Source organism: Lepisosteus platostomus, chromosome 4 (assembly GCF_059453375.1).
Source record: "Lepisosteus platostomus isolate fLepPlt1 chromosome 4, fLepPlt1.hap1, whole genome shotgun sequence".
Classification (NCBI taxonomy): domain Eukaryota; kingdom Metazoa; phylum Chordata; class Actinopteri; order Semionotiformes; family Lepisosteidae; genus Lepisosteus; species Lepisosteus platostomus.
Window position 1 is genome coordinate 49,334,436 of NC_142614.1, and position 12,889 is coordinate 49,347,324.

Here is a 12,889-nt window from a genome sequence, read left to right on the forward strand (position 1 = left end):
GATAATAAAACTATAAACAACTGTAATACTGACAGCTATCAGAACAGCTTTTGAAAAAAAATCTATAAGTAATCAAGCAATGATTAAAATTTAAACAGATTCATATATATATTCACATTCAACCAATGGAAATGCACTAAATATTTTTGATTTATGTGTGATTTATTTGTTTGAGATATCTGCTAAGACACATCCCCAGAGATGTAATCTCATTTTTAAAAGCTTTGTTGTGAAAAGCCTTGAAACTTCTTGTAGATAATAGTATTAGGAATGATAGGGTACTATATACTACAGAAAATCATTTCTGGAAAAGTTCCTTTTAAAATTAACTTTCAGAAAATTATCCAATGAATTGAGTTTTATATACTAGACTGCTATTGCTGTCTACTTGATATGGTTAATGTTGCCTGTTGATGAATTTAAAATCAGGTTAAGATGCAATAAAGGAGGACAATTTTTATCACTGTTCTCTATAAAAATGAATTATTCATAACGGTAATCCTTAAAATTTTGTTTCTGCTCTGTTTTTTTTCTTGTACAGGTTTTATTTTAAAAGCAGTCCAAGTTAGTTTTTAAATACTCATTGGATTTGTATTTTCTTTAATCCCTATAATTTCATTTTTTATTTACTGTTAATAAACATTAGTTTATTAACATACTGTACACGGGTATTATGGTATATTACAGCAATTATGATCTTTAACAGCGCTATATCCTTTTTTCATATACATTTATTTTTGTATGAAATACTGTATACAGTACCATCAAAAGTTTGAGTACACCTGCTTGAAACCAGGTTTTTCATGATTCTGTGCTTTAAACTGTATGAATGTGTCTATAAACACTTAATTCTTAATTACAAGATATGTGTACTTATAATCTTAAGTGAACAGCATTGAAAATGTTACTTTTTCATTTTCAATAAAATGAACACCCAAAGCAAGCGGATTTCAGTCTGAAGCCCAGGTTAGTTAAGTCAGAAATGTGTCTAACATGGTGTTAGAAGTTTAAAATTATCTTTGTTAGATGTTCTCACAGTTAACTAGCATGTTATCTCACTTATTTACCAATTATTGGTAAACAGGTGAGGGTCCATGATCACTATAAATATAAGGAGTGTAGGCAAAAGTTTGTAATTCCTGAATGAACATGGAAAAATGTGCTCACCAAACAAGGAAAAAAGACAATCTATAATTTCTTTAAGAAATGATATTTAAGACAAATTGCAAGAACTTTGCAAGTGTCAGTAAATGCTTTGGTCAAGACTATCAAACGATACGAAGAAAATGGCACTCATGAGGACCAAAAAAAGTCAGGCAGGCCAAAGGTGACCTCGGAATCAGAGAATACGTTCATTAGACTCACAAGTCTGTGAAACCGGTGACCGACTGCCCCTGAAATACAAGCTGAACTCAATGCTACTAGAAGTCCAGATGTTTCAACATCAACTGTTTAGAGGAGGTTGCGTGAAGCTGGCCTCAAAGGTCCAGTTTCTGTGTTTTTTGGCCCAGGCAAGTCTCTTCCTCTTATTGTGCACTCTTAATAATCTTCCTGGTAGGCCAGCTTCACCATTCAGCTATCAATTCTCATATAATAAAACTATGAATATAGATATAAAGGAAGAGGCAGTTATCATGGGAAATTTCAGTTGCCCTCACACAGATGGGCATAAAATCAAGAGGTTTCCAGCAGCTGAAGCTGAAATAGACATGTAGACATGGTTGATGACTTATTCCTTATTCATTTGACAGAGTAACTACTGGAGTGATTGTGTTGATAATGCAAGCAAGAGGTGAAGGAACCATCAGTGAGGTGTGATCATAAGATGGTGTGCTTTGACATTTTGAATCTGTGCCATTAAAGTCAATAACAGGTTTATAATTTTCTGAAAGTGGACTATGAAAAAATAAGAGTTTGAATGGGACGTGATAAATATGGGAACAGTCTAAAATGATTGGCAGTTTATGAATGTTTTGTTTAAAATGAAGAACAAATACATCCCATGAGTAAGTAGAATCTCAGAAGGTATGATTCAAATACTTTAATAATAACTTTAAAAAAATATGAGGAGTCTGAAAGCACTTTATTAACTTATTTCAGATGAATTGGACCTAGCTAATGGAAAAGTATAGAATTGAATGCACAGGTAAAAAAGCATGTAGGAACAAAGATTTAAGTATATTTATGTATATAACATATAATATTCATATAATAAGTCATACAACATCAAGATGAATAGTAAAGGTTGTTATAAAGTATCTAATGGGAAACCTTTGGATAATGAAAGGGAATTGTAAAGAATATTTCAGTCAGGTATTCATCAAGAACAAACATAATGCCTCAAGCTTAGAAAAGACAATGTTCTAAGAAAAATAACATTAACACATAAGAGGCAGGAGTGTTACAGGTACCGGAAACACTTATGATACATCTCAAGGGTCTAATGGTATTCTACCAATTGTACTTAAGGAAACAAGAGATGTTATTCAAAGGCCATTAAGGAAACCGTTTCCGCCATCACTCGATACAGGGTAATATCCGTCAACTGGAAAATTGCTAATGTAACACCTATCCATAAAAAGGGCAACAAAAGTTCCATTACTTGTTTTGGTTATCTGTGGTATGGAAACAATAATTAGACCTAAACCAGTGGATCATCTGTATGACACTAAGTGTCTAAGGGGTAGCCAACGTGTAATTAGAAAATGTAGGTCTTGTTTTACTAACTGGTTAGAGATCTATGAACAAGTGACAACATAAATGTATATGTAGCATTTGATATAGTATATTTAAAATGTTCAAAGGCTTCTGATAAATTTCCTCATGAAAGATTTATTATCATATTGAAGGCAGTAGGCAGTAAGGGCAATCCGTTAAATATAACAATAATTGTAACTAAACTTGATCATCAGTGTGGCAGTAGGATTCTATCGGATAGATATTCTATGGGTTTAAATTTTTGTTTTTGGATAATGGATACACAGTACGGGTTTAAAGCCAGTTTTAGATTAATTCTTAGATTGAAGGCTTTAGGCATCCAAGGTAATACATGTTTCTGGATCAAGATTTGGTTAATTAATGGAAAACAGAGTGTACAGCTAAGTGGTGATTATTCACTTTAGATCAAAGTAATTAGCAGACTATTACAGGCATTGTATTTGAACCTGGGCTGAAACTGAGTTAAGGAAAGCACAACTAAACTGGTAGATTACTTTTAATTGAGAGAACTGCAGAGGTTTAAATGCAGGTTGCAACAGCATAATAATATTTAACAAAAATATTTAAAAGTCTTTCCTGTGCCAGGGTTGAATATGAATATGAACAGCAACCTTCTACCCCTTCTCCCTTGTTAATCTGTTTCAGTTTATGATGACATGTGTGGGTGTCCAGGAAAAACGCAGCATTGTAGACCTCCTGACATGTATTTCTGTAATTTTCATGCATGTTTGTGTGCAGGTACAGTTTTACTCTATTGGTGAAGTCCAAATTTGGGAAAAAGTCTTCACAAACACCATAACTTTTAAGAAACGGGCATTATGAGGACAGCTAAGGTGGTTCTCGCAAGGCAATTTGCTTTGTTTTGTAAAGCAAGTTGACATCATCTTACAACTAAAGGTTTTGTTTTAGGTCTACTTTCACCACATATCGTTTTTTTGCAAATTACAGAATCGAAATCAAATGAGAGTCAGTCCCCCGCACGTAAAAAAGAGCAAATGTGTATGTCTGTGACCTTACAGCCCAAAGAGCAAGACTAACAGGAGAGCAAATCAAACTGGTACTGTTTCATAATTGTATCCGGTTTTAAGCCAAATATAGGGTTTAAACATGGACATAATGAAATTTTGTTAGTGACTTGCCAGTGTTTTCTTTATGGATCAGTTTTGTTTTTTAGAATACATTTTTCGGCTACAGAAATCATTTTCTAATATTTGTTTTTCCCTGAAAAATTGTGATTTTATGACAGAGCATTTAGCAGGTCAAATGTTTCATACCATGCAAACCTCCTTTGGTACTTTAAGTTTTGATTTTAATAATAAATTAGTGGAAATAAGTCTCATACACCTTAGAGATGTTTATTTTTGTTTGTTTTGTAACAGCAGAGTAAATAAAACACTTTTATGCCACATAAATAAGGTGATCATTGAAAATTATGCAAACTTTTTAATTTAGACCTAAAAAATGCAAGTAAGCATTTTAATACTGATTCAGTGAAGATCATTATTTGCTCTTACTCAGCAGATTCTATTTAATCTCTTCAAACTAAAGGAACATGTGATTGATTGTTTTGCGTCTGTCTTTTACAGTTATGAAGTTTATAGCTTCATAAACATTTTTAAACTGTTTTGAAATGACACTGCACCTCACTCTTTAGATCTTCAGAGACAAATAGTTGCATGTCTTTGAATAACATCGGGTTATCCCTTGATTGTCATTGATAGCACTGTAAGTGGAACGAATGTCGGAGACACTGGAAATCTTTCAGCAGCCTCAAGAGATCCCTGGGATTTGTGCGACATATTTATGTGTCTTTAATGAAACCAGGGTATGGATTATGAGCACCCCTGCAGATTGAGTCGCATACTGTAAATGTTTTACATAAACATAGTTTTTTCTCATTTGTAACTCAAGTATGTTTTTCAGGGCAGTTTTAATTTTTCCAGTTTCTTCATATCTTTTCATTGTAGGAATTCTTTTTTTTTTCTTTGTCATGTTTTTTATTATTATTTACGACCGATGCCTTGTTACTTCAGCACATTAGGCTATATTGTTTTTTTGCTAATCTTGATTTTTGCTTGTATGATGTCTTTCAGTGTACACGTGTAGCAGTCCAGAGGTAAACCTTGAGAAAGATGTTCCTCTGGGCAAATATATCAAATATGTTCTAAACCTTTTGCATATATGTAAATATATATGCATGTAAATATATGTATGTTTTCTTTCTTCTTTTTTTCAGCATGGAATAAACCTATTACTTGTTCCTATGTAATACAATACAACTTTATGCCAAATTGATGTTATTTTGCTATACAGATTTGTGTTAATGAGTACACTTGCAATTATGACTTTGATTCTAGCATAAAAATGCACGCCATCAGATACAGTGTAAGGAAACAATTTAACTAGAGACTAATTTGCATTTATTAGTTCAGTGCAAGATCACCTTATTATGGTTGCTTTTAGCAAACATTTATCTACTAATTATATTTATTTTAGTTTTATTTACAATGAAAAATGATCAAACTCATTGGTATTTACTTTGTAAAATGTAATTATCATCATAATAATAGATAGTTATACCACAGTAAAATCACCATTAGTAAAAAACAGTATCCATATTTTCAGGGTCCTCACACAGTTTCTAGACATGCCTCCCCCCGCCCTAAACAGCATAAAAAGTGTTTAAAGTAGTTACTGTTACCCGGAGTGAAGGTAACAACTAGTCTTCCTTCAAAAAAAAAACTTAAAGGATTAATAAACTATTCCTTTGGGGAAAATTAGTTGAAGAAAGTTAGACTCCTCCATCTAGGTGCAGGAGTCAAACAAAAAGAAATGAAACCTTTTAATTTAATTTTTGGAAAAGAGAAAGTGCTGTTTAACATAGTCCAGAGTAGTTGGGTATAGTGAGATGTATTTTCGTCCTCCAGGGTACAGCATAGGGTGCTCCTGTGTTAATTCCAAATAAATTCATTTCTTTTTTTAATAAAGGGGGATAACCAGGAGTGTCGCACCAGCTTGATCCAAGTCATATAAGAACGTAATTCATAGTGAATTACTAGTGAATCTTTGCCTGAAATGAAATGTGTTCTTAAAAAAAAAATGACTCAAACAAACCTGTCAGGAAACCTATAGATTCAGCAAAGCCATTAAATCCTTAGAAAATGGGACCTCCATCATAGATCTGTGAAATGAACAGATTCATATGTTTTCAAGATCTTAGAAATGACCTTAAACAAGACACTCTGCCTCCTTATGTGGTGTATGTTGGCTGTGGTTTGTCATGTTTTTAATTACTTGTAATGCAACAAGCTAATCGCAGTTCTGTAATGATGTAACATAAGGCAGCACTGCAGAGAACATGTAATCCTAATCAGTTTGTGACAGCAAAATCCATAAAGTAAAGGGATTACAGATTATTATTATTAGCAGTAGTGTTTCCTTAAAAAAGACGGTCTTACAATACGTAGATGAAATATACCCGTCTTTGTGCAATAGCAGTATGAAATTTATTGCAACTATCATGTATTTACAACAAGATAACAAAATGGCAAATGCATCCAGCACCAGCATCCAGTAAGATAAATACAAAATATGTATAGGCACATAAGGGCAATGAATGTCATATTTACCTTCCTAATACTTCATGTAATGTATTTGTGTATACATATATATTTCACAGTAGATACACTATATTTAGAATCACTTTCAGTTTCCAGTAAGTTGTTCATATTCCTAGGATTTCAGGTATACAGTGCTTTGAAAAAGTATACAAACCCTTGGACAGTTTTTTTTTTTATTTTCATTTTGTTGCTCTTAAGATTTAATATTTGTTATATACGTAACTACCTCAAACTACTCCAAACATGTTATCATTTATATGAAAGAAAAATGTGAACGTAATGACATATAAGTATCCAAACCTATGCAAAGTAACCTTAACAAGGCACACAGTTGAGTAGTAATAACCATGGTTCACGTGATTTTAGAATAATGACACCAATCCCACAGACCAAGGAGCTTTCAAAGGAACTCAAGGCTAAAGTTGTATTAAACACACATCAGGAGAAGGGTAGAAAATATTTCAGAGACCCTTAATATTTATTTCAGCGTGGTAAAATTGATCGTTAAGAAGTGGACATTACCAAGATTAGGCCATCTTTCCAAACTGAGCATCTGGGCAAGAAGGTAACTGGTTAGGTTTGCAGCTATGAGGCCAACAGCAACTTTGAAAGAGTAACAAAGCTCAGTCACTGAGATGGAAGAAAATGTACGAGTCAGCAATAGCTCAGTCACACCACAAAGCTGGCCTTTTGCAAATCCTGCACAGAGTTAGCAACAAAGCACTATGTAATACATGTGGCAAAAGGTTTTGTGGTTGGACAAGACAAAATTAGAGGTTTAATTAGAGGTTTTTGGTCAAAATGGAAAGCTTTAAATCTGTTGCATACCCAACATAGTACAACATCATGAATATCGAGCATGGTGGTGGCAGCTTTGTGTTCTAGTTCTGTTACTCATCAGCAAGGACTGGGAAGCTTGTCAAGACTGATGGGAACATAAATGGAGCAAAGTTCTGGCAAATCATAGAGGACGACCTGCTTCAGAGCTAAAACTGGGACAAAAATTAACCTTTCAGCAGGATACTGACCCAAAGCACAAGGCGAAAGCTACACTGGAGTGGCTTAAAAATAAAGTGAATGTTCTGGAGTTACTCAATCAAAAACCTGACATGATTTCTATCACAAGAGAGCCTCAAGAACAAAAGAGAGATTGAGCAAGTTTTTCCAAGAGGACTGGGCAAAAATTGTATCACTTACACTTGTGGCTGTAGTTGCTTCCACCAAATACTGAGTCCTTGGGTCTGAATACTTACTGTACGTAGTTAACATCTCATTTGTTCTCTTTTAATTTTTGCTGTCATGTACTGTAACTTATCTGACCTTTAGAAGTCTGCAGTTGAAGCTTTGGGAGTTTGAATAATAAGTTAAGTTTAAAAATCTGTATGCATTATTTTTGGATTTCACAAAATTGGGCATCACAGGGTCTGAATACTTTTGCAAAACACAGTATATACATTAAAAGGGAACAGGAATTCGTGTTAGGGGAGTATCATAGAAGTACCTAAGTGTTTAAAATATAAAAAACTCTGCTTCATTATAATCCTTAGAGTAGCAGCTTGTAGTGATTTTCTAATTTAGTAAGAAACTGAAATATCTGCTTTTCATTAAAGAACTTTCTTTGAAATGTAGTTTCGAAGACAAAGTTACAGCTGTCTGAACTTGCACTTGCTGTTTCTATAGGTAGTAATTCCGTTACCTAAAGACTGGCTACTGGTAACCATGGAGACAGTCTCCTGTATTGCCTATATTAAGAAAACAGGGAAGAAACTGCAAGTGCCAGCCTTCGTCCACAATTTGATTAGATAAAGCGAGCTCACACAAACTTACTCAGTCTTCATAAATCTGTCAATTAGCAGTCAGTATCTCAGCATTGTTTATTTGCACTTCTTTGGAAAGGGTGCAAACACAAAACAAATGACTACAAATAGAAATGTAGTCTGTTTACATCTAAAGATATCTGCACATTTAGTGTTACAATTTAAACAGAAAGTTAATGAATCCATTCATCATTTAAGAAAAGATTAGCTTTCTGCAGTTCTTTGTTCATTTGTTATTAATGTATACATTCCTGGTATATTTAACCTTTTTTTACAGTGTCTTTTGACACCACATTCAGTCACATTTAAGTAAAGAAACATCACAACTTCACATGTGATATCTTGCTGAGCTTTTATTGGAGGCTTGGTAAGTCTAATCTTGTGTGTTTGTGTGTTAGATAACAATGAAAAGTGTGACCGAACTCACTGGGTAGTTTTATGCTTTCCAATTAGAAAAAGGTGTGCAGAGCTACTAATCAGGGTGGCGTTGCTTTATTAAATAGAAGTTTTAAAACTGAAATTTATTTACCTCATCCAAAAGGAAGGAAGAGAAGTGCCTCCCCTTGATACTTCCTTTATAGCTTATTAGAAAACGATGATTGAATGATTTTCAGTCATAAAAAAGAATAATATAAGCAATACAGATGTTGGTTTATTTAGTAGATTGGATTTTGCTGCTGCTGTAGCCTGACATTTGCATTACCAGAGTGCTGCGTGAATGAAACTGGCTCAGACAGGTGTGATCTTATAAATATGCATGAGAACATCATCAGCTCAACCACCACCACACACACACACCTCCCCATACTTCTGTTTCAGTAGGTAATCCGATTATTAATTCTGATGTAAATTTTGCGAGGCAGAAGCAATAATCAGTGCAGACCCCCCTGATATTGTTGAAGTTTCCCACTGATCCTGTTTTGGTCTTGGCCTCAGGAAGTAACTAATCGGAAGGGGGCTCCGTGGCCTAGCTGAATCCGCTGGTTTGACTGTCAGACAGCCCAATTTATTCAACTCCCTTCATCAGGAAAACCCTAAGCACAGTTGTCATTTATTTATTGTTTCCATTTGTCGCAGAGTTCTACTGACAATACAGCAAGTAAACCCCAGCAATATATCAATGTAATGCTACCACACACATTTATTACCTACTGAGAAATAGCCTACCCCTTATAAAGCACAGACAGAATAACCACAGTAGGTGTATAACCTTACATGGTGCTACATTTTCTACTCTCTCTCATTTTGTAAGAGGTGAACAATGGTTAAATGTTCTAGAACGGTGTCAGTTCTTTTGAAATTATGCGTAAAAATAATGTTTAATCAATGCAATTGTGATGCCAAAATCTGATTTTTTAAGTTTTTACCAAAGTAGATCATTTCCCAACTTTAAAAGGATTTAAGTCTTACATACAGCATCATATTTATCTTGTATCTTATACAGTTAATACAAAATAAAAAGATAAATGTTTAAATTCCGGGCTTTTAACAGAATTTTCCTAACCCACTAGAAAATACAGGGGTTAAAATAATGTGAACACAGAAGTTCAAAAAAGCAATTTTGGAATATTTTGCAGGGATTCCAGAACAATTTAACAGAATACAAAAAAAGTTTACAACTAAATTGAGGAGGTTTATTGGGGGCTGGCAGACCACATTGTGTGAAAGGCATGTCTTTCCCGAAATAAACATAACAACAAAGTCATACTTAGAATTATGTATTTCATATCTTCAGTGTTGTTTTTTTACATAAATTTTCTCTTGCTATGGTGCTTTGTTTCTGTTTGTGAACTGGCTTTGTTCTGAATCCACTAGGGAATTTTTTGAAGTTGAATTATTTAAAACAATAAGCTAAATATATTTAAACATAACCCTGTTACTGAGTGGATTGTATTATCCATTACTAATCTCTGGTTGTACTCTTTAAAGTGTATTTGAAAAGTAAAATGGTTATCAATATTAATAAATATTATTTCTGTACCTGGTACTATGTGTGTTGTGTGTGTGTGCCCAATTTTAACCCATCAGTTATGCTGAGATATCTAAAGAGAGCTTTTCTACATAATGTAATGTTTTTTTAACTTTCTAATTATTCACCATGATTTCTACATTTCAGCAACTCTGTAGTAAGGAATGTAGAATACTTTAATTTTGTCCTGTGGTCATTGATAATTCCTGGATGTACTTTTTCACACCATTTTTAGGTGAAGGACAGATTTGTCATTTTCTCAAATAGAATATGAATGTCATTCTTCTAAGAATACAAACTGCTCAAGTATATATTATTGACATTTTGCTTTTGATACCCGTTACGTTCACCTGCAGTGTTTCTATAAAATGTGAGAACTTGTATAAATGTCAGGACATGCCAAAATGATTGCTGTTTTTTCCAATCGGTGGCACTTCAGCAGGTGTTTGCACTTAAACGAAGAGGAAAGTGATGTATTCTTACCTTTTTGTTAGAGAAGCTTTAATATTCCTAATGGTTACTTAGACGATCAAAGATGTTTAGTAATGGGTACAAATGGACGCTTTCAGGCAAGTATCATTAATTACTGTAGCTGATTTATATGATAAACTATTTTGTTTTTCAAACACACTTGTGTCGTTTTTTGGGGAGGACAGGAAGTGTAGCACCAAAAATGTTTTGCAAGGGAAATTTACAGGTTTTTTTTACCTGCATTGTCTGCTTTACAGAAAGAGTCACATATTTTAGCAATAAATAACATTCAGAGTATAATATACCACTAAGAACAGGCTTGCATTTATGAAAAAAAACTAAATTGTTTTTTATAAATCCTTAATTTGTCGAAAACCCATAGTGTTTTGTAGATGGTGCTCACCAGTTAATCAGTTACATTGAAAATTTAAAGTGTGAACCCCTGTCATTTGGGTTAAAAGGCTTCTACTTGGCTTTTCAAAATGCATTGAAAGATCTCGATAGCAAGATCTTCTGCATGTCCTTATTACAGGTATATATACTGGAAACACAGAATACAAATGAGATAATACCACTGAATTGAATTTGTTTGGTTGCTTGTATCTCACCATGAACATGCAAAATGTCATCACGCTGTCTCTTAAAGGCTTTCAGGGAATCTGTATCCACACCATGGTCAGATACTATACTTCATTGCAACTAGCCTCTACCCTCTGTGACAACAAATGAATGAATATTTCATGAATTATTTGAGTTTACAGTAAGTAGAAAAGATGTCAAAGAGTTTGTGAACAAAGCTCATTCGCCTTTTAAAAACTTGACTCCTGACTCGTGCTCCTTAACTCTTACAATCGATATTATTATTTGTGGTGTGTAAATCATGGAATGTGTTCCTATTTTTTTGCTTAAAATAGATTGGACTAAAATTTCTAAACTGCAATTTCTAACTTGGCCCATTTGGTGTGTTTAAAGCTTTAAAAATGTTTGACCCTCCTTTGTTGTACCCTATTCATAAATTAGCATAAGATATTGTTGGTAAAAAAGCTATATTTACATAGCGCTTGGACCAGATTTTTGCATTACAGCTGAGTATCTTATGAGGTAGGCCTCAGGGCTAGAGGTAATAAGCCACATGCTGTCAAAGGAGCAACGCATCATCATAAATTGTGCATGGAGTTTATGTTTAAAACATTTTCCTGTTCTTTATTTCAGGGCAGACCATTCGAGCAAAGAGAATAGTGGAGCCAACAAATCCAAAGGAATATGAATATCAAGAAGGAAGCATTCCCTCTGAATGGGATGGTAATGCTATAGACTAAAAGCCTGAATAATATTTTCACGGAGAGTGCTATAATGTCAGGAATGGAAAGTGATTCACATTAACACTTTTTGACTGCCTGACTTGAACCACTGGCTGTGACTGAACCCATCTGTATCAAACTGTGCTACCATGCAGAATTGCATATTGCCCAGTGATTTGAACCATAATTCTGTGACAGGGGAAGTCTATGAGAGCTTCTGTTCTGCTTATTTATTTTTTTAAATTGAATTTTCTAATGTATGGTATATCTGCTGAAGCTGTGGCAGGCTATGTTTGATTTATGTCTACTGTATAGACTGGAAAACCGAACACAATTTGGAATATCTATCGGATAACTAGGCGAGTTTTTAAAAATTGCAAAGGAACAGAAATTTGTCTCAAAGAATCATTTTTGTCTGAGTACCCTGTAAAAAACGCTAAGAAACATTATTGTAGTTCTGTAAATGCATGAGTGACATAAGCTTATGTTTTCTTTTTGATAACTGGAACAATAGAAGAAAAGCTAGCCCTCCACTGTAAGGAGACTTAAAAATGCTAATGCTTTACATAAATAGCTGTCTTTGTCTTTGATCATTAACAATTCAAATACAGAAATCTATTACGAATACTCAAGAAAAGCCTTAGTTGAACATTTCCCAGCTGTGGTCGACAGGATTCCTTGCTATGTACAGTACGGCACATGTTTAATTTGACAGCTGAGCGTGCCTGTTTGTGGAAAAGCTGTTTTCTCTGGTCAGCGCAGACTGCCCTTTCGGAGAACAGGCAAGAAAGCGGCATCCTTTGAGAACGTGGTTCATTTCTCCCTCACAAATGAGGAGCCGGATAAATATTTATGGGTGCTCTATCTCCTGGATGCACTCTGCTGACAAGCCCTCTGTAATTTTAATTCCTTGTGGTCACCTACTGTACATCCTGATGGAATTTCTCATTTAGTTCTGTAGCTCATGTCAGCACCATTCCTGAGAGCACATCA

The 12,889-nt window shown here is 34.2% G+C and overlaps 1 protein-coding gene across 2 annotated transcripts in view; it reads left to right on the forward strand.

Moving 5' to 3' along the window:
- ndufaf2 (NADH:ubiquinone oxidoreductase complex assembly factor 2) overlaps positions 1-12,889 on the forward strand; it is a 59,261-nt gene that overhangs the window by 31,193 nt on the left and 15,179 nt on the right. Inside the window, exon 2 of one of the 2 annotated variants that reach the window (XM_088629745.1) lies at positions 11,808-11,897. The exons of the other annotated variant lie outside the window; for it this stretch is intronic. Within the exon in view, the coding sequence (XP_088485871.1) occupies positions 11,808-11,897 (90 nt within the window). The remainder of the gene's footprint in view (positions 1-11,807; positions 11,898-12,889) is intronic. 2 annotated transcript variants of the gene reach the window in all.